This window comes from Dreissena polymorpha, chromosome 10 (assembly GCF_020536995.1).
Source record: "Dreissena polymorpha isolate Duluth1 chromosome 10, UMN_Dpol_1.0, whole genome shotgun sequence".
Taxonomy (NCBI): Eukaryota; Metazoa; Mollusca; class Bivalvia; order Myida; family Dreissenidae; genus Dreissena; species Dreissena polymorpha.
The window spans coordinates 65,895,434-65,918,728 of NC_068364.1; the positions used below are offsets into that span (position 1 = coordinate 65,895,434).

Below are 23,295 nucleotides of genomic sequence, written 5' to 3' on the forward strand. Positions count from 1 at the left end.
AAATAAGCTTAGATTCAAGCAAACTCATGGTTCCAATTATAGTAAACGAACTTTTGAATAATTATGTAGTTTGTGATGACTATATTTATGATACCTTGCATACATATTTAGGGTTGTTTTATATAATCGACTACTACAGAATTAAGAGCCTGCAAATATTAAACAATGTGTTTAATCAGGTCCTAACACGGTTTCACATTTAATTCCACGGTGTCCGAAAGGAAAAATAATTCAAATAAAAAAATAACGCTTTGCATTTACTTGTCCCGGTAACTTTTAATTAGTTTTGATATACAAATATATATCTTTTATGTTGGTATTTAAGTAAAAGTAGTTTGTGTTAAACATGTTTAGTAAAAGAAAACTAAACAGATAATAGCCAAAGACTTTAGAATTGAGAGAAATTAGCCTGTCTTACAATATATTCAGCCACTTTATAGTGAGATTGCCTTTGATGCTGTATAAATGTGCTTACAACACAAGTGATGCATTCGACATAGATGTATATATATTAAGGAAATATCATTTTCTGAAATTGTCAGCAGTGGGTGGGGTAATGTAAAACAATAATTCCTTATAATAATTTTCTATAGAAAGTTTGGAACAATGTGCACAATTAAAGTAACATATACTTCAGTGAAACATGAACCAGTTCTTATGAAATCTTTCAACAGGAGTAAATAATCACATGTTTTTCACCTTATAAACCACTTTCTTCTTGGGCGTTGTAAGTCCTTATTTTCTTATTTTGTTCATAAATCCATTAACACCAGCTGATATGTCCTTAACAACGCACCAATGGCGCAATAATTTGCATATGAAATATGTTTTAAGTAACAAGCCAATCAAGGGAGGCACTCTAGTTACTCCTTATATTTTAATACATTTCCTAAATATTCTGTCAGTTGTTACGAAAACACTAAATATTTGTGATATTTGAATATTAAAATCATTAACACATCTCTTCTTTAAAGTCTATTTAAAAAAGTGATAGATCTACTGTCCAAAAGTGAATATTTTGAGAAAAAATACCAAACATATATCTGAAATAATTATTTCATTGTATTAATAATAAGGCGATGTAAATTCCGAATAAACCGTTAAAATATTAAGTATATAAACAAATGTATATTTTAGATGTTGGAAAGTAACCATGAACAGGTATTTACAATAAATAAGCTTCGTGCTAAGAGAAAGAAGCACCTTCATGGTTGTGTATTATTTATTGATACTATAATAATGTATTTATTACATTGTGGTGTAAAACAAAATACTATGCATTTTATTATGAAAACACTCTGTATGGTACAATGTAAAACAGTATTTTATACAATTATGCACATTGGTTAAATGATAGACACGTCGAATATAAAAAAGACTGTGATACAGACAAACATTACTTTCATGGCGTATCAGCATGTGCCCAAGGAATACTGATGAACCACCATGTCCATATTGTTTTAACAATGCGATAATGAATTGTGTAAATAGTGATAGGACATAAAGCTGAACGTCTATGCCAACGTCTTAACATTGGTCATGTTTAAAATAGTCCTTCTTTGTGTAATGTAGTGTTTTCTGTCTATGTTAAGTGTCGTTTTCACTGACTTCTGTGCTATTGTCGACTCATGCTCTGTGCGCTCGGCGACCCTTTGACCTCTTGGGCTTCTTGTACGAGGGCACACAGTGGACAACATATGATGGCAGCGCAGTCGCCCAGCGTGCTGCCTTCAATACCCTTGGACTCACGAATTCTTCCGCGGACCTTGACCGCCATGAACAAGTTTAAAAGGGGTACCAAATATGCTATGCCTAGAACAGATAAAAGTTTGATTCAAGGATAATAAAGGTGTTTTTTTTTCTAAAAAATTGCTGCATTGGCGAAATAAAATCCTTTGTGATAAATATTGAGGCACGGAATTAAGCGGAAAAGCGCTTTCGTGTCATGTTATTTATTTTTAATTTTTTTTTAGTTATATATTGATGTTTATCTTGTTATTTTACAGCAGTTTTCTCATAAGTTTACATACTCAATAAAATAGAACAATTCGCTAAAGCTTGTGACTAAAGATATTAAAACCCCGCATAATTGAATTATTTGTATTCCACTTTAACTAAGCTATCTTTTAAGGACGAAAAAGAGAAGATAATTTTAAATATGTATCCCTAAGTTCATAGATAAATTTCGATAAAATTGGGAGTTGTACAAATAAGAACAAGGCAATTTCAGGTTTTCCGTAAGTACGAATGAAGTGTTTTGAGATTTGCATCTTACTGTTGTCCATAGATTCGTAACAATTACTTGATTTTCCTTGTTGATGCAACCAAATACGTATAGCATAAAAATATTCTACTTCCGCGATTGAGGTCAGTTGTGATTGCTCAATCTCTTGCACGGCGGTTACATTACATTCACCTCTGTGTTGGGCTCAGAACGGACTATTGTTATGAAAGCGTCTCATTTATGTCATGATCATTCCAAGCGTTCATCATTGAGGTTACAGTATACTAAACAATATCTTGCACGACGGTTACATTGCATTCACTGCATTAAAGAAAACCATATCATACCATGATATCTTATATCAGTCTTAATTCATTATTATAAAATTGATATGTTTTTTTATGTTAGGAAACCAACATACATACACACGTCGAAGCAATTCCTAACGTCACTCAATAAAAATTATGTTCAATTTTTTAAATTTGTGAAGTGCGTGGAATGATTCTATCTGCGTAAATGGGCAATAAAATAGTTCCAAAGAGTTGCATTAAAACTCGCAAGTTTTTGCACGATTTATCGTACATTTAAAAGCCATATGTGTTACTTTAATGCATGCGATCTTAAATATCCAATCAAATATACATTGAATGCGTTTGTTCGGTTTTACCTATTTTATAGGCAAAATGGCAAGCTGAGCATTTCGCAGAGTTGTATGTGAGAGCAAGGAACGACAACTCTGCGTGGAGATTGGTGATTGCTATGCCAATATCGTATCGGACATTTATTGTTTAGCAACCCTTTCCAGTACGCGGTAATTAACTTGCACACAACACATTAGTATGTAAACAAAGTATCTGAGTACACTGTTCAATTTTTTAATGACTGACTAAATTAACATTTGCTAAAATTAACCACAAACTAGAAACAATTATTTGTATTTGTTACTTACCGCATGATAAGCAGCTTCCTTCGCCTATGGCTTCAGCATTTTGGCCAAACGTTACACATGGAACGAAGTAGGCGATGATACATATCCCAAAGTCATCAAAGCAACCGAACAATGAATGTGACCACTGGAAGAAAAATTCATATGGAATTATGTCTAAGAAAAAATATAATGAAACCACAAAATACAAGCTAATTGAAAATTAGGTTGCACCAGCAGGAATGAAACGACGTCCTTTAGTAATGGAAGGTTACCGATTGCCAAACAGTTTGACACAGCACAAAGCACCAGTCGTTGCACATCAAACACACGCACTCACATACACGTTTAATGAATAAATTGGGGACCCGGATTGGAACGGTCATTGCTTATAATTGGCATTATCAACCGGTTTTATGGAAATCCAAACCGATGGAACTAAAGACGTTACACCACTGGATGAAGAATACATGTGGAATTTAACGAGTTGGAAAAGGTGAGGGAATATGGTCTGCCATGAGATCGATCGATTTGCCCTGGGTTTGATTCCTCTTAAAAAGGGTTCTCGAGATCTGTCACAAGTATAGGGTTTTCCAGGAAACAAAATCAAGATGATCTTAATAAACATAAGTTTTCTAATTTAATCGAGCTAGAAAAAACTTTTGATTAAACTAGTAATAAACATGGACGACATAACAGTAAATGCACAAGGTGATTGGTCACTGGAATAAGATGGCAAACAACAAATATCATCAGCATGAAACTAGAATATTATCCGGTAACCACAGAAGTTGTTTAACCTCTTGCAACACAAAAGGGACTTGTCTATAAACAGTGCCTAGGTATGTAGCCCACAAATGGAGAAGAAGAAACAAGTGTATGTAACGTAGTCGATCGATGCATGTATATAGCTAGGAGATGTAATAAAGTATGCCTACTTAGTATAAAGAGTGTCAATATATAATCCGAAATACATTACTGTCTTTACGAGTTGTTACTGACGGTGATAAAGAAATGAGGCGTTAAAAACTTCTAGAGACAATGGCGATGTAAATGCGACCGATACAAGTAAATATGGATATCCAACTTAAACATTAATGCATAAGTAGTAACCTTAAGTGATATCAAGAAGACTGGATGCATGGAGATTAAAATATGCAACTGTCGCGGTCGAACGTTAAAAACAAAGCACAGAGGGTTTAAAGCGGTAAATGTAGCTCGAACCCTCACACTTGACCCAGAGTAATTCGGAAAAAAACATTCACACGAAATTAATCACAAAGTACCACAGTCCAAATAAAAAGCAATTAAATTGAACATATATTCCAAATGAATAAGCAAATAGTCAAAAACACATATTATTAATTATACGTGTCGCTTAAGAGCACATTCCAACTCAAAACACATTGTTGGCCAATTAATTTTCCCATTGTCCGCATGTTTTATCAGCGAAAGTCACGTATCAACATATTATGCAAATAAATGCGGCATCTTTTCAGGACTTAATATTTTATGACACTATCAAAATAAATAAATCTAAAATATTAACACGCAATTTAAAAAAGTGCTATCAAATCACTTATGATTCGCATACGTGATTTGACCCCTACGCTTCTAAACTTCCGGACGTTGGTTAATAAACATTAATAATGACTTACATATATTATTTCTTTATGTGTGCATCTTCGTCAAGTTGATAAAAACTGTTCTTAAATTTATTTGATAAACATTTTAGTACGACAGACACATCGGGAATATGTGGGTTACGTCTAGACATATCTTTTGAGTAGTCATGCGGAGAAAAACATTTGATTGTAGATTAACTCATGAACACGAGTGCGTTTTAATTGAAGTTTAATGTATATTTTAGTTGTTTGCAGAAAATTACTTAATTCAGACAAAATTCATTGCGCTCGACTTAAAGGGACCGTCAAACACGAATTACGAAAAAAGAAAAGTTCTAAAATACCGTGTTTTTTTACAATTATTAGTTTATATTGATTAAAATATCACGACTGGTATATTACATTACTTGAAAAAGTTCATATTTTCAGTATATTCGGTAATAAAATTTCGCGATGTGAAATCGAAAGTACATCGAATATGTGCAGTGCGCTCAGGCTAATCAGGAACTACACTTCCCTCTTTTTTTAATTTTGCTTTTACAGAAAACCTCTTCTGAACAAAATCAAGTTTAGGCGGAAAGTGTCGTCTCTGAAAAGCCCGTGCGGACTGCACAGTCTAATCTGGAACAACACCTTACGCACATGCATTAAACCCCCTTTTTACAGATTACGGCTCAATTATAATAAAAAGAAGATCTTTAAGCCTGTTCTGGGGAACAAACCCAGGACTTATTAAAGCAAACAATAATTTGCTACCACTGCTCCAATGTGGCTTTTGTTACTATGAGTTATAATACATTTCAACCCATATGTCTGAAACACAACCTTTTGCTAAATTTTCGTTACAAAAGCTTTATTAATTTTACGTTTTCGATTGATGATCATCCATAAACGGACAAATATTTTAAACGTGTTTCAGTCATTAGTATTTGTTGTCTTGTCTTAATATAGTGCGTGCATTCCTTTTTGATTCTATAAATTTCTCTTTTCAATTGTCATTTTGCCAAACTGTAAACGAGTACATTAAACAATCATGTACTTATAAACAAACATAATTAATCTAATCATTGCTACACCAATGCCGTCTTACATTAACTATGTCATTGAGAAATACACAACCGAACGATTTAGTTTGGCCTTTTACAGCCATTTTGCGGCTTCATCCTGAAGTCACGATTAACTAAAGGTTAAACTATATGATGATAAATGATGCTTTACACCAAAGCTTTTTTTAATAAAGACGAGCTCTAGATCAAGTAAATTCTCGTTAAAAAAATGAAAAAACACATAAGGAAAATCAACATCCAAGTTTATAACATTGAAAAGCATAACGTATACATATATTCGAGACTTGCCGCAAAACTATATTTTTCGTACCAGTTATAATATTTGACAAAACAAATATAACATCTACATTTATTGAAACATCATTGCAATTGTTGTCTCTTGTATATGAATAATAGCTTACAATATAAAATATAATGGGAAGCATAAAAAACTAAACTTACATCTCCGCCTCCGGCCATTTCTGCAACTTTTGTGGTATTAAACAACACTCCCTATCTACAATCACGAGACGGGTATTTCGCAACCGTATCCACACTGGTGAACCCGCACAATGTTAGCGAATGCAGTAAATGGGCCGTTCTAGATTGCTAGTTGCGAAGTTCGGCGCAGATAGAACCATACATCGAATGCATCGGAATACGATTCTGTCATAATTTCGACTATTCAACGGTAAACGGTAAAGGGCGGGGTGGCGCTGATTCGAAAGGCATAGTAAAACAAGTTGTAAATTACGTCATCAATGACATCATACAATTAAAACTATGATGACGTAGATTACAACTTGTTTTACTACTACAAGAATGTAAACAGTAATGCTCTACACATTATAAAAGATAAATACTAATATCAGAAAGTCAATGGCGTTTTAGAAGTGTGTCATGATCAAGGATTATAAATTGATTTAAGTTTATAATAATAACAATTGACATACTTTTGTGTTCTCGAAAATTTGACGCGAATAAATTGAGTCGAGTATTGATATATTTGTGTGAATGTTTCAACGTGTATATTATATTCCAAATTGCCTCCACCACATACATCGGATGTTTGTAATCATTTTACGAAGTCAGCAGACAAACGATTGCAAGATGTAAATATTGTTCTACGCAATTTGCGTCTCGAGGAGGTACCAGCAACCACGCTCCCACTTAAAGCTTCATCCGGTGGCCGGTCCATCTTCTAAATGTATAAAACAGAAAACGCTCGACTTTGCGCCTTCGTCTGTCGCTGGAATGTCGTCTTCAACATCCAAGTGATTGGCATGTGCACTTGCAGACTGGATTGTCCGCGACTGTCTTCCACTAAGTGTAGTTGAGGGCAGTGGTTTCCGTCAGATGATGGCCATAGCAGCTCTGTCATATAAAGTTCAAGATGAACTTTAGCATTATTTAGCCGAAAAACCGGATTACGTAACTCCTGCTCTCGAATGGTGGCGTCGAAACGAAACGCGATTTCGGTTCCGTCTGAGCGCGTGTTCTCGTCAGCCAGCTTGGTATTAAAGGGGCCGACCAACAGATTTTGGCATGTATTGAAGCAGGTCATTAAATGCTTTATATTGATAAATTTAAACATTTGACCTAAAAATCCCCAGTAAAAAAAAGCAAGAATACAATTTAAGAAAAGGAAATAAAGTAACCATCAACAGGGCTTGAACCACTGACCCCTGGAGTCCTGGAGTAAAAAGTCTCCCGCCTAGACCACTCGACCATCCATGCTCATGCTTAGGGCGGATGTATTTTTTACTTATATAAGCAATCCTCGTAGTTTCCCAAAATATAACTACAACAACAGAACTTTCAAAATTATTCAATCTTTTCGCGTCGCAGGACGTTTTATAATTTTCAGGTTTTCAAATCGTCAAAAGATGCATATTGGATATTTCAGAGCATGGTAAATGATCAGTATTACTATTTCCTTTAAAATATCATAACAAAATCGAAAATTTGCAAATCTGAAACAACTTTCTTTAATTTTGTCAATTTGCCAATCTGTTGGGCCCTTTAACCAAGCTGATGAATAGACTAAATAGCGACTTAGTAGGTGCGATCATTTTTATGAACAAAAACCGTAGGGCAGTTGATATAAGTGAATAGAAGTGATATTATAGGAAATAAATAATACATATAGATTGTAAATAACGCAGCTTGCTATAGTTTGTTTTAGTTTTACGATGTGTTTTTATAACTTACTTTCGTATTTTGTGACAAAAATATTTTTTTCTTTTAAATATAAGTTTTGATTAAAAATATTATATAATTGCATTTTTATTGTTTATCAATTTTTTTAATATTTCAATAAAATTTTCACAGTGTTGTGATGTTGGTTATGATGTTTGTAGTAGCCTTTAGTAATTTACTTATGAAAGTATCCGAATATATTCGGATACTGGATACGGTTATCCGAATACCGATTTTAGATACGATTCCCATCCTAAGGCGGAGTATGTATTCAAGACTCAACTGAAATCGGCGAAAGGCAATCGAATTATCGAAATATACTGTTTGTAACATTTGCTTGTCTGCACTCATGTAAGTAATTTCTGTTTTATTTGAAAATCAATGGATAATACACTGATTAATTGTGGGTACATCAGATCTGCGGATTTTGCGACACAGCACGAACTTTATTTCGGCACGATTTCAAGGCGCCAAACGAGCATTCGCCGAGCGCAAATCTTCGTCGAATATTATTACATGCTAATAGAGTCCGCGGATAGGCCTTTAGCTCGACACAACTAGTCTGGTACTATGTAAACCCCAATCAGTATAAAATTTTTATTCGATTTAATTGTTGAATATGTTTGCTTTTTTTAACATCACATTTGGAACGAGTATATTACGAAGTGATGTCATACCGGGACAAACGCTTCAATCAATTTAAATCGTTTCTAGAACGGTAACGAATATATTCATGGTAAAGGCATTGTAATATATTTTTCATAGATGTCAATGTCATGTTAATATTGGTGAGCTACAAAATATTAAGCTAATATGGCAAACATATTTAAACATGTTGTGTTTCATATGCGTCAATATCCCTCCAAGATAATAAATAGTTACCACAGGTCTGCTTTTATCTTACACCAAACGTATTTGTATTAAATACTAAACGCGACTATATTATTGTTTAGAGCCACTCTTCATTCCATATTATTACGTTCTTTATAAACTTGCTTTATGTGTATGCTTTTCAGCGGAAAAACAGAGTTGGCTCAGAAAGACTTCTAAATGTAACATGCTCATCATGTCATATATATATATACGACTTAAACATGTGTAGTCTTAAAACGTATTTTATTAGCGGCAACACAGAGTTGGCTCTAAAAGACTTCGAAATGTAACATGTTCATCATGTCAAATATATATATATACGACTTAAACATGTGTAGACTTTACACGTATTTTATTAGCGGCAACACAGAGTTGGCTCAGAAAGACTTCGAAATGTAACATGTTCATCATGTCAATTATATTTGCGACTTAAACATGTGTAGAGTTTAAACGTTTTTTATCAGCGTATACATTATCTTTTTAGAATACCAAAAATGACATTTTAGTCAACGTAATTGTTTCACGTTTTCTCTATTTACCTTAAACTTATGATTAGAAAACCACAAATTTAATTAAAAATCCAATCTTAAATCAATTCATGCATACACACGTTGTTTGAACAATTTTTTTGTGAATCACAAGCGCATTTCGTGTTTAACCGTTGGTTCTACACCGTGATATCATGTGGTTAAACGCCTACGTCGTGTAAATAATCTTGAAATACTGATATGAGAAGCGTATGTGTGGTGTTTAAGTCAGAACATTATATGTGCCTAAAGCCATACAATTTAATTATGTGTGTATGTTTTTCAAAGTTTATAAGGGTATTGCGCACTCGCGCGAGAGGAAGTAATAAGTGTGCACCCGGAGTGTGTCCCGGCCCTACTACATTACTAATTTACATGAATCGCGATGGTTATGGCGAAGTTTGATTAAAGCTGCAATTTCCACTGTTTTTTTTTGTACAACTGCTTTAATTTGCAAGCCACTACAATAATTAAAGGATTTATACAAACTTTCACATGTCTGCCATAACCTTTCAGCAGGGTTTCTCCAGAAAACTATTTATTGTGGAGAAATTTGCGTTTGTAATGATCATGTTGGGAAAACATTGATACCATCTGGGGAAGACCAGGAAACCATATGTGGGCAGTGACTTTTTAATTCTTTTTCGTTACAAAAAACCTAATTTTCAGCCATTTTAATGCAATTTCTTTGCTTTGTAGAGGCCTATAGTAAGTGTATGTGGGCACATATGCATACAAATTTACTTTTAATGCTTATTAATACATTCAATGATATTATTTGGCTTTCATCCAACATCATTTCAGAAACTTGAATCCTTTGTCTTATATATAATGTGGTTATTCAATGTCCACTTTAGATATGTAAAGCTGAAAGTTTTATCTTAATAAATAACTCGTTTGCCAGTTTGTGCTTAAATTACATTTTATCACAATGCTAGTGTTGTCCCCCCCCACCCACCCCCCCCCCCCCACACACACATTATTATACCGCCACAAAGTATGTTTGGGGGGCTATATAGGAATCAGTTTGTCCCGATCGTCCCTGTCCCAGTTTGTTACGTCCGTCCCGACTTTTTGTCTGTTTGTCCGCCCGATTTATTTTCATGAATTTTTTTTTTGAACAAATGAACATACAACATTCAAACTTCATATGTTGATGCAACCTTATTAGCTTTATATATATAATTTAATTTTACAATTTCATACCATAAAACTTATCAAAAAACAAAACATTCAGGAATCATAAATATTACAGAGTTAGTTACATGACTATGATTAAAACTTTGTGGTTACCATGGTAAACATTTTAAAATCAATAAATTCATGCAGTTATTTTAAACCGTTATTGTTGAATGGTTTATAAATTATTAAAAATGCATACTGTAATAAAGTGAGTATAGGTAAAATGTCTTCAACATTCAAACATATTATATCAACATGAGAGCTATTGTTACCCTAAAATGTCATTGCACAAAATCAAAGACTGCTTGTGATTGTAAATTTGTTACAGCAAATAGCTGTAATATGAGCTTTTATTAGTCCCATTTTGGTTGGCAACTTGCATTATAACATCTGCAAGTGGGATAGACAGGAATAGTTGCTTTTGCACAGTTTTCCATTTCATCCTCTTAATATATCACATGCATTGAGCAAACATTCTTAGTGTTTTCTGGTGGTGTGTTATTAATAACTTATCAAACTTCTTCTCAAGAAGGTCAGATATCTATCTATCTATACTGTCTAACTCCCCTTGCAGTTATTATTGACAATGTGGTGGACGAACTAGTTATCGAACACATAGGGAATTACGTTAAAATTGAAACACTTAAATAACAAAAACATTATGTTTTAACAAATGACTAAAAGTTTAATCATTTAATAACTTATCTGTAAAGTTTTCCAGCAAATATCCTTCAAGAATTCATAACAATGATTAAACTTGTCTGTGAACAAGGTAAGTGTTATTCTTTTAATCAACTGAACTTTGTGTGGTTAAATGTATAAAATCGGTATCAACGTCATGTGTTAAGGTTCATGGGGGGGGGGGGGGATAAAATTCATTAAAAATTCGCTTTGGTTTTTCTTCATTCATTGTGGTACAATATGGTCAAACTATATATCATTTTAAAGCTAAAGACGGATAGAATAACATAAACACATTTTTGACATTCAATATTTGTGTGCTTTATTCATATTTTGGTTTAAAACCAATACATTTTTACACTAATTTACAAAATCTCAATCTAAAGTTAGGAAGGATATGCACTACCTTAAGTTGAATAAATACAAAGCTATATACATATACAAGGTCAAGTTAGCAACATTTCACAGAAAATTATTGTCATAAAACAACAAATGATTTTTTATTCAACTGCCTATTTTGGATAAATTTCCTAAACAAAGTTCTAAAAATAACTAAAACGTAACTACTTTTTAAAAAAGCCAGGTATGGTGGATAATAAGAGTCACAATTCTTTTTCAAAGGCTTAACAATTTTGTTATTTACCTCTCAACCAAATTGCAAATTTAAACCATCTCAAATTGAAATAGATTGCAGACGACATATAAAATTGTAAAGGAAAATAAAGAAATTGGCAAACCGATTGATTTTATATTTCGATTCCTTCTACCCATTTGAAAGCGTGGCCATCGCTGTGCTCCGTAGAAAAACGTGCAAAACAAATCGGTCGAAACCACGTGCAGTGGTGAGAAAACCGGGTATGTGTATATACATACCTGAGAAAACACAAACTTATTTTGACAGTTGGTTCGCAACTAGTAAAACAACTATTAACATTAATCAGCAAGAGATCGCACTCAATAACAGAAATGACCACGTAGAGATATCATCACTTACCCTATTTCAAATATTTTCCAGCTGAAAATTGTCCCCCACACGTCTTTTTTAGTTTATTTGTATTGTTTTTCTGGAGCCGAAGTGCATCTCACCGAATATCCATCTAACTTCCGTTGTTTTCACTTTCGTTATTAAAAACTTTGTTTAAAAGAATTATTTCTCCTTTTAGATTGTTAAAGCGATGTGTTATTATATATTATCAATAGAATAGTATACCGTGATAAATTTAACGGAGTTACGTATCGATCTTTCTGTCAGTCTGTAAGCGTACTATTTTATGCGCAATAATATAAGTATAGTGATTCGACAACAATTGTAAACATTGTTGAAATGCTTCTTACATAGTTATTATTTTGAGTGTTTATGAGGTCTGATCGTGCAGTTTGCAAACATCAACGGAAAGATTACAATCCAATGCATTTGTCATCGTCAACCGTTTGGAATGTCAATTAGGCGATGAGTGAGTTTTTAGCATGTTTCTTTCTATTTTATGAATTTACAAATGGCTGCCCCCATGGTGATGAAATGACATGTGTTCGAGTTTTGATATTTCTAGATATGTAAACTTTTTTTACTATTTAAGCGTAACTTGCCCTCGTCAATGTCGATATTATTCACTAGTAATATAATTTTCCGCCGAAATACGTGGAATAAACATGATTCAGATTTTTGAAAATAATGTATATTTTAGTTTAAATTGCTTTGTATTTTGATTGATTTTGTGGATGGTATGATACGTTGATGTACAAAATTGGTAGCAGTTTGAAGGAAAAACATCCTTTAAAGAATATATGTATACATTTTCAATGTGGCACTCTTCCTTTAGTCAAATTTCAGTTTAATGCTTGGGGTCCCACATTTTTCAAAATGAAGCCTCTACATGAACCTTAAAGTCTTGTTTGCGGCTATAAACTAGCAATGGCCAAATTCGTTAAAAGGGGAGTAACAAGTCAGCTCATTGAAATTAAAAGGTCAAAATCAACTATTTGTTTGATAGACAATTCTTTCCAAGGCCAGTATGTGCCGATTTTAATGTTACTTAAATACGCTAATCAGTAAAATCACAGAAAACTTAAGGCAATCTAAACAAAAATTAAGCGCAAGTTTAGCGACTTCATTTCAAATGAGTTTTTCTCATTATGACACTTGCCGAATTAGCACCAAAAGTCTCAGATCACGCCACATAAATATTATACAAACAAACCCCATATACACTTATTAAGACATCATTTTTATGTGCCTAACCAATTAATGTATGCGACAAAGCAGTCAAGTCTTTCTTTATATTTTCCAAAATAGTGATGGTAAAAAGAAATAAAACTCGAGAATGTTGAAAAGGCACTATTGATAATATATAAGGCATAAAAATTACAATTGAATGCATATGTACCCACATACACTTACTGTAGGCCTCTACAAAGCAAAGAAATTGCATTAAAATGGCTGAAAAAGAATTATAAATTCACTGCCCACATATGGTTTCCTGGTCCTCCCAAGATGGTATCAATGTTTTCCCAACATGGTCATTAAAAACGCAAATTTCTCCACAATAAATAGTTTTCTGGAGAAACCCTGCTGAGAGGTTATGGCAGACATGTGAAAGTCTGTATAAATCCTTTAATAATTGTAGTATCTTGCAAATTAAAGCAGTAATTTCTCCCCTAAATGCCTGAACACGGCCCGTTTTGCCCGATCTTCTACTTCAGGGAGCCACATTTCGCTCATTTTTTAAGAAAATTTGTCAGGATTTTGTCTACATGTAGACCAATACCTTTGTTATCAATGTTAATACACAGTTGTTTCAAAGTGCAAAGAGATTTTTTTCCTATTTCATAGCGCGTTTAACGACATCGGATTGTATGCGGTGATAAAACTCGGGTACAGTCTAGATTGGCCTGGTACGTGTTAGTATATTTTCCGTACCCGGGCTACATTTAAGTATACCTAAGAGTACCCGGGGTACATGTAAGTAGTACATCGATATCTCGCTCATAACAGCCCGGCAGCGGAGGTCTTTGCTAAAGGGACGGGTGGGATTGAACGTATTACGAAGCTTTTTTGACATGCACGTTGTTTTATTTAATGTTTAGCGATACAAAAAAAAGACTGGGAAAATACTTAAATAATACTATGTTATACTAAATTGACAGAAAGGAACTTAAATTTTCAAATATTTTTATTTAAGTCAGGCGTCTTGTGACTTTCATCGTTATGATCGTTAATCCTCAAAAAAGTGAAGCTATATAGTTGTACATGATAATAGTACCGTAAATGTTGACAAATGCTTATTTTATGAAAGAATCAATTGGAAAACATTTCATTCAATTATTTACTAGCATTACTTCTTTGATCAACGCATGGTTGTAATAAAGAGTGCAAAAATGCTTTGTGATTAAAAGTAGTAAATGTATTTTTTATCATATAAGTCTTGTGAAGGAATACATGAACCGCACCCGCCATGGTCTTGGATAAGGAACCCTACCACGTGGAAAAGAAATCCACCACGCCTGTCCGAGATTCTTTGCCAACCTCCGCGCAGGGATTTGACAGGAACCAGCAAACAAACCACGTGATGATAGCCTAGCCACGTGGTTAATAATTTTACCGTTGTTATTTTTCCTTTATTTTGAATTTACGTAGTTTATTTATAGTATGAACCTAAATTTACACACTATTTCCAAAATAATAAAAGAAAATAATGCTACTTTTTATAATACAATACTTAAACAAAATAAATAAAAATCCTAACAAATCTGGATGTGAAAGCAAGGAACGACAACTCTGCGTGGTGTTTAATATTTTGCCTCTACTAAAAGCACAGCAGCGGAGGTCTTTGCTAAAGGGACGGATGGGATTGACGTATAACGAAGCTTTTCTGACAGGCACATTGTTTGATTTAATGCGTAGTGATATGAAAAAAAAAACAATCGGAAAATACTTTAATAATTATATTTTCTACTAAATTGAATAGGAACTTCTATTTTTAAATGTTTTTATTTCAATGAAGCCTCTTGAGGTTTTCATCATTATGATAGTAAATCCTCAAAAACGTGAAGCTATATAGCAGTACATGATAATAGTTCGTTAATGTTGACAAATGCTTATTATATGTAAATAGCAAACTGAAAATATTACATTTATTTATTTACAGAATTACCTCTTTGATCCACACGACATTGACTCAGTCGTATTGAGCCTTGATGACCACCAAACAATGTTTCGATGGTACATTTATGCCAAGGTATCTCGGAGGTATCTCTTAATCTCGTTATGGTAAAGTGATCACGCATTAAAACTGGTTATCTTGGTCCATAAGTTATTTTTTATTACTGTATTTTGGAACGGTTAAAACAACGGCATTTTTTTAAGAACATTCAAAAACTACAATTTGCATGCTGTTTTGTTTTGTTTTGGTTTTTGTTATCTCGTTTTCTTAGTCGAAATACTCTTAACTGTTTTCATCCGATTGGGTTTATTCGTATCAGAAAAGATCAGGAACCACATTAATCAAAAGCAAATAAAACGACATTTTCACTCTTTTTATATGTATTTCTCCATAGTTTAAGGTCATGGAACGGTTTCGATTAAAAATGTGCCATGTTTGACATTATTTGTTTCCGATATAAACTATATAATATAATTATGCATGTGTATAAATAATTTTACTATTGTACGTACGAATATTTAAATTTTTGCCGTTATGTAAATCTAGGAAAAAAATTAACACAAACATTGCCGATGTTTCATAACACTTATAAGTATTTAATTGATTTTACAGGGCGCCTACAGTCAACGCGACACTGTATCCACCTTTGTACGCAAGGTCATGTCTATACCGTTCCTGCCAGCGGAACATGTGGAGCCTGCGATTATGAGGTACATTATATATTTGACAAATATACAAAGAAAAAAAAAATGAATGGTCACGATTCCCTTATTTAGCAATAATACGAAAAACATTTCAAACTATTACTGTAAAATGACTGGTCTCTTGTCAAGTATAAATTCATTCGTTTTGTTTCAGTCTGAAAGAAAAAACAACTGATGAAACCCTGGCTGACCTGCTGGAGCATGTGGACAAAACATGGCTTCAATCTTCGGTGTGGGGACCAGAAAATTCATTGGTAGTAATACATTTTCTGGGAAAAATTATCAATAGGTCATTAAACCCATGAGTCAAAGATAGTTATGACCTCGATCGTTTTGTAAGAAAAGGCACATAGCCATTTGCAATGGTAAGTGCTTTCTTAACAAAGCGTTGGATAGTAACATATAAGTTGTTATGCTTGCACTTTTAAGGTCACAGAATATATGAAGCCACAATTTCTTGCAACTAAATATGAAAATTAGCTTAGCTTCAAGCGAACTCATGGGGCCAATAAAAGTAAAACGACCCTTTGAACAATTATTTAGTTTTGGATGACTATATTTATTATACGCCGCTTACATATGTTTAGGGCTGTTTTATATAATCGACAAATACAAAATCAAGATCTTGCAAATATTATACGATATGTTTAATCACGTCCTATCATAAGGTTTCACAGTTAATTCGACCGAGTCCGAAAGGATAAAGAATTCAAGTAAGAAAATAACGCTTAGTATTTAATTGTCCCAGTAACTTTTTAAGTAGTTTCGATACACAAACAGTAATTATATCTTTTAAGTTGGTCTTTTAGTAATAGTCTTTTGACTACAACATGTTTAGAAACACAACTAAACACATAATATCCAAAGACTTAAGAACTGAAAGACATAAGCCAGTCTTACTTTATTTTCAGCCACTTGAGAGTGGGATTGCTTTTGATGCTGAATAAACATACTTACAACACAAGTGAGACATTCGCCTCAAATTTATAAGTATTTACAACGCATAAATAGCGCAATAATTTGCATATCAAATATATTTAATTAGCAAGCCAAGAAAGGGGGCAATCTAGTTACCCTGATGTTTGAATATATTTCCTTAATATCTTTTCAGTCGTTATTTTGGTACGAAAGCACTAAATATTTGTAACATTTTTATGTTTAAATAATTAACAAATATCTGCTGAAAGTCCATTTAATCAAGGTATACTGCCCAAACGTGAATATTTTAAAAATTAATTGCCTTTACACAATATTTGTAGCAATGTTTGCTTATGAAGTTATGTTTAAACGTGACTGTTTGGGTGTCTGTTACGTTTAAACATGACTGTTGAGCGTCTGATATAATATCATGTGTAATGATAACTAGTATATGTTCTGTACGTTATACACATGTCTACTTAAAACAAAATACCAAACATATATCTGAAATAATTATTTCTTTTAAATTGTATTAATAATTATGCGATTTACACTTAGAAAAAAAAGTTACCATATGAAGTACATATACAGTTGCATATTTTAGAAGTTGGAAAGGAACCATAAAACGGCATTTACAGTAAATAAGCATCGAGCTACAAATGTAAGAGAAAGAAGCACCTTCATGGTTGTGTATTATTTATTAATACTATACTAATTTATTTACGACATTGTGGTGTAAAAGAATAAATACTTTATATTACATTATGCATAAACTATTTGTCGTGGAATGTAAAACAGAATTTTATACAATAATGCAAAAAATAAAAATAAAACAGCGATAAAGACAAACATTACTGTCATGCCTTATTAGCGTGTACCCAAAGAATGCTGATGAACCACCATGTCCATAATGTTCTAATAATGCGATACTTAAATGTGTAAATGGTGATAGGACATAAAGCTGAACGTCTATGTCAATGCCTTAACATTTGCCATGTTTACAATTGTCCATCGTTGTCTGTTGTTGTGTTTTCTTTCTTTGTTAAGTGTCTTTTTTCACTGACATCTGTGCTATTGTCGACTCATGCTCTGGGCGATCGGCGACCCTTTGACCTCTTGGGCTTCTTGTACGAGGGCACACAGTGGACAAAAAAAGATTGCAGCGCAGTCGCCTAGCAAGCTTCCTTGAATACCTTTGGACTCACGAACTCTTCCACGGACCTTGACCGCAATGAAAAAGTTCAGAACAGGCACCAAATAGCATATACCTAAAACAGAGAAATGTTTTATCTAATTATAATTTTGATATTGTCCTGTTTATGACACCAAATTGTCTGCGTACTTCAGCGAAGTTTAATTATAATATAAGTTATATATTGATGTTAATCTAGTAATATTACAGTACTTTTTCACATTGTGTTATTTACCCAATTACAATTCGCTAAACCTTGTGACTTTTGTTAGCAAATACACGCATAATTAAATTATTTGTATCCCACACTAACTAAATGCTATCATTTAATGACGGTAAACAGAAGATAATATTTTATATGTATCCCTCAGTTCATAGATAAATTTTGATAAAAATGGGAGTTGAACAAATAAGATCAAGGCAATTTCATGCTTTCTGTAAGTACGAATGGGGTGTTTTGAGATCTGCATCGTACTGTTTTCATTGGCTTCGTAACCATTGCTTGATTTTCCATGTTGACGCAATCAAATACGTATAACATGTAAATATTCTACTTACGCGAAAGAGGTCAGTTGTGATTGCTATGCAAATAGCTTATCGGACATTTATTGTTTAGCAACCCTTTCAATACGCGGTAATTTTCTTGCATACACAACACAAGTATGTAAACAAAGTATTTGAGTACACGGTTAAACTTTTTACTAGCGGACGACATGTTAGAGTCGCTTAAATTAACCACAAACTAGAAATAATTATTTTTATTTGCTACATACCGCATGTTAAGCAGCTTCCCTCGCCTATGGCTTCAGCATTTTGGCCAAACGTTACACATGGAACGAAGTAGGCGATGATGCATAGCCCAAAGTCATCAAAGCAACCGAACAATGAATGTGACCACTGGACAAAAATGCATATGAAATTGAGTATAAGAAAATGGAATGAAACCACAAAATACAAGCTAATTGAATGTTAGGGACGTCCTTTAGTAATGGCAAGCTACCAATTGTCAAACAGGCAGTGCACAACAAGCACACTCTCACACACATGCACGTACAATAATATTCGTCAAGTTGATAATAAACAAATTTCTTAAATTTATTTGATAAACATTTTAGTACGACAGACCTATGGTGAATATGTGGGTTACGTTTAGACATATGTCTTAAGTAGTAATAAAGAGATAAACTTTTTATTGCAGATTAACACATGAACACGATTGCGTTTTAAGTCATGTTCAATGTCTATTTTAGTTGTATGCACACAATTACTTTATTCAGACAAATTCGTTGCGCTCGACTTGAATGGACATTGAGTGGTAATAGCGGCGATTTAATTGCATAGTTTGCTTATGTATATACGAACAATATTTTGTATAAAAACAAGTGTAATAAAATTACATTACTTATACGATGTTTTATTATTTAGATGCACACACTCAATTTACTCATAAAACTGCATTATTTTGGATGTTCGATGTAATTGGACCGTGCTCAGTGAAAAGGGGTTTAAATGCATGTGCGTAAATTGGCGTCCCATGTCAGCCTGTGCAGTCCGCACAGCCTAATCAGTAACTACACTTTTCGCTTTTATGGTATTTTTCGTTTACAGAAAGTCTTGCCTTAATAATAATCAAGTTTAGGCGGAAAGTGTCATCCCTGAGTAGCCTGTGCGGTCTGCGCAGGCTAATATGTAACGACACCTTACGCACATGCATTAAACCCGCGTTTTACAGAGCACGACTCAATTATAAATAAAACAAGATCATTTTGAATTTTAGCCTGTTCTGTGGAACAATCCCAGGACCTATTTAAGCAAACAATAATTTGCTACCACTGCACCACGGGGGCTTTTGTTACTATAAGATATAATACAGTTCAACCCATATGTCTGTAACACAACCTTTTGCTAAATTTTTGATGAAAAGCGTTAGAAAAGCTTTATTAATTTTACGATTTAGATTGATGATCATTTATAAACGGACAAATATTTTAAACGTGTTTCAGTCATTAGTACTTCTTGTCTTGTCTTAATATAGTGCGTGCATTCTTTGTTCAATCTATAGATTTTTCTTTTCAATTGCCATTTTGCCAAACTGTACACGAGTACATTAAACAATCACGCACTTATTAACATACACAATTAATTTAATCAACACCAATGTCATTTAACATTAATTATGTCATCAAGGAATGCATCACGAAGCGATTTGGTTTTGCCTTTTACAGCCACTTTGCGGCTTCTTCCTGAAGTAACGATGTATTAATTAATTAAATATTAAACTAATAGATTATATATGATGATATGAAACGTAAGCTTTTCAAATAAAGACGCGATGTACACCAATTTGATTCTCGATTCAAACAATGAAAACACGCACACAGAAAATAAACATCCGAATTTATAACATTTCAAACATAATGTATACATATATTTGAGACTTTCTGCAATACTATTTATATAATAATATACGTTATAAAACAAACATAACATCTACATTTATTGAAACATCGTTACAATTGTTGCCTCTTGTATATAAGCTTACAATATAAAATATAATGGTAACCATACAGAACTAAACTTACATCTCCGGCCATTTCTGCAACTTTTTTGGTATTAAACAACACTCCCTGTCCCTATTATTTGTAAATATATGTTTTTAGACGATGTACTATGTACAAGTCTTGAATAAAATGTCTGTCTGTCCTATCTACAATCACGAAACGAGTATTTCGCAAACGTATCCACACTTGTTAACCAGCACTATGTTAGCGAATGCATTACATACTTGATAGATTGCTAGTTGCGAGGGTGAGCAAAGGTAGAACCATACGCGAATGCATCGGAATACGATTATGTCAAAAGACCGACTGTTCAAGGGTAAACGGTGGGGTGGCGATGATTCGATGGTTATTTAAACAAGACTTGAAATCGAATCATCGAAATATATTGTTTGTAAAATGTGCTTGTCTACACTTATGGAAGTCAGTTCTATTATATTTGAAAATCAAAGGATAATGCACTGATGAATTGTGTGCATATCTGCATTATTTTGACCGATCTAGTTCACTGGACTGGCGGATTCTGCGGCAAAGCGCGAACTTTTTTTCGGCACGATTTCGAGGCGCCAAACTAGCATTCGCCGAGCGCAAATCTTCGTCGAACATTATTACATGCTAATAGAGCCCGCGTATAAGGCATAAGCTCGATACAATAAGCCTGGTACTCTGTAAACCCCATCAGTAGAAATTATACGATTTAATTGTTTCCTATGTTTGCTTTCTTTTTTTATATCACGTTTGGAACGAGTATACTACGGAATGAGATAATACCGGGACAAACGTGTCAATCAATTTAAATCGATTCCAGAACGGTAACGAATATATTGATGGTAAAGAAATATTTCATAGATGTCAATGTAACTAAGGGCGAGCTTCAAAATATGAAGCGAATATGGCAAAATTACTTAAACTTGTTGTGGTTCATATGCGTCAATATCCCACCAAGATAATAAATAGTTACCACAAGTCTGCTTATATCGTACACCAAACGTTAGTGTTTTCTTTCAAATACTGAATGCGAGTCTGTTATTGTTTTGAGCCAATCTTCATTCCAGATAATTACTTTTTTATCAACTTGTTTGTATATGAACGCTTTTAAATACATATTTCAGCGGCAAAACAGAGTTGGCGCAGACAGACTTCGAAGTTAAATATGTATATCATATCAAATAAAAAGACATTAACATGTCTAGGGTTTTAACATATTAAGTTAGCGTCTCCATCATCTTTTTACAATACCAAGGAAGACATTTCAGCAAAACGTTTGTCTATATGACTTTCAATAATGATCAGTGGTCAGTTGTATAAATACGATTAGACAATTCAGTTGATAACCTGATTCGGATAAAGATCACCGCAGTCAAATTCCGTGGCTAAATCTTATCCAAAACTAAACTAAAACGGCTACAGAAAATTACGAATTATACTACAATTCTATTATTAAATACAAACACACGACGTTTGAAAATATAGTTATAGGTCACAAGCGCGTTCCGTGTCCAACTGTTGGTTCTACACCGTGATGTCCTGTGGTTGCGCGCCTACGTCGTGCATATAATCTTGATATACTGATATTTGTAGCGTATGCGTGGTTTGCAAATCAGAACATCATACATACCTCACTTCGAACACATTTAATTATTTGTGTGTGTATTTCGATGTTTATAAAGACATAGCGCTCTTGAAAATGCATTACGTTAGGGCCCTGAGTGTGACCAAGCACTACTACTTAACTAACTTACTAGAATCGCCAAAAAGGGGCGACTTTTGAATTATAACTGCATTTTCAAGTTTGTTTTGTACACAACGGCATTTCCAAAGCCACACACAAATCTGTCATTTAATATTAAATAACGTGGCATTGACGTAGTAATTTCGAACTTCGATCCAATTTTCGTGATTTGAGTAATAAGGAAGAAGTGCGTGGACACACTCCTGTTACTCAAACTGATGGACCCCATACACTTCGAAATACACACACATCTGATTACAAATCCACATAATAATATACCGATGACACAATCAAGTAGGCATGATCATCTCGCATTCTTATTGCCGTGTGTTTAAATAATTAATGAGCGTTAAAGTTAATGAACAAAACTAAAACTTGCCTACACAGGTATATTCCAGCTTTTTCTACACTTTTCAATAAATCTTATGTTTGTTTAGATTATTGTTGATTGCTTGTAAGAGATTGATTGAAAACAAAATGTTACAACGAACGCTCAAAATATAGAATTCCAAAAATGTTCATAAATCGTTCAAGTTAGTTATGCAATTATTTTGTTCGTTTTCTGCAACAGTGTTGTATAACGCTATTAAAGTCAGTGAATTAAAAGAAACGTATTGACGTCAACTTCCCATAAATAAAGACTCAAAATAAAATTCCGAATTAATAGTATTGATAAAATGTTGTTCCGCTATTAGTTTTAGATAATAAATAAAGTATCATATGCATAAATAATAAAACGCGCACAACAG

General features: G+C 33.4%; 1 protein-coding gene and 1 long non-coding RNA gene across 4 annotated transcripts; one reads left to right on the plus strand and one right to left on the minus strand.

Moving 5' to 3' along the window:
• Positions 1-1,204: 1,204 nt before the first annotated feature.
• Positions 1,205-21,000, minus strand: LOC127848642 (uncharacterized). 3 transcript variants are annotated; one of them, XM_052381228.1, is made up of 3 exons: positions 20,839-20,993; positions 3,174-3,297; positions 1,205-1,812 (listed from the first exon to the last, which is right to left on the minus strand). In XM_052381228.1, the coding sequence occupies exons 1-3, from the start codon at positions 20,848-20,850 to the stop codon at positions 1,616-1,618; spliced, it is 333 nt and encodes a 110-aa protein (XP_052237188.1). In that variant the 5' UTR covers positions 20,851-20,993; the 3' UTR covers positions 1,205-1,615. The 3 variants fall into 3 exon arrangements, with proteins under 3 accessions (XP_052237188.1, XP_052237186.1, XP_052237187.1); XM_052381226.1 differs by lacking the exon at positions 20,839-20,993 and adding an exon at positions 6,283-6,489; XM_052381227.1 differs by lacking the exons at positions 1,205-1,812; positions 3,174-3,297 and adding exons at positions 17,744-18,332; positions 19,030-19,153 and having other exon boundaries at positions 20,839-21,000.
• Positions 14,634-18,287, plus strand: LOC127848651 (uncharacterized). Its single transcript, XR_008034628.1, has 4 exons — positions 14,634-14,867; positions 15,428-15,517; positions 16,055-16,152; positions 16,301-18,287. It is a non-coding gene; the product is annotated as an uncharacterized LOC127848651 (long non-coding RNA).
• Positions 21,001-23,295: the final 2,295 nt, after the last annotated feature.

What these genes read in the sequence shown, in the direction of transcription:
- LOC127848642 (XM_052381226.1), bottom strand. An exon ending in AGGAAGCTGCTTATCATGCG is followed by an intron (nt 1,813 to 3,173) that starts GTAAGTAACAAA and finishes TATCTGTTCTAG; the next exon opens with GCATAGCATATTTGGTACCC.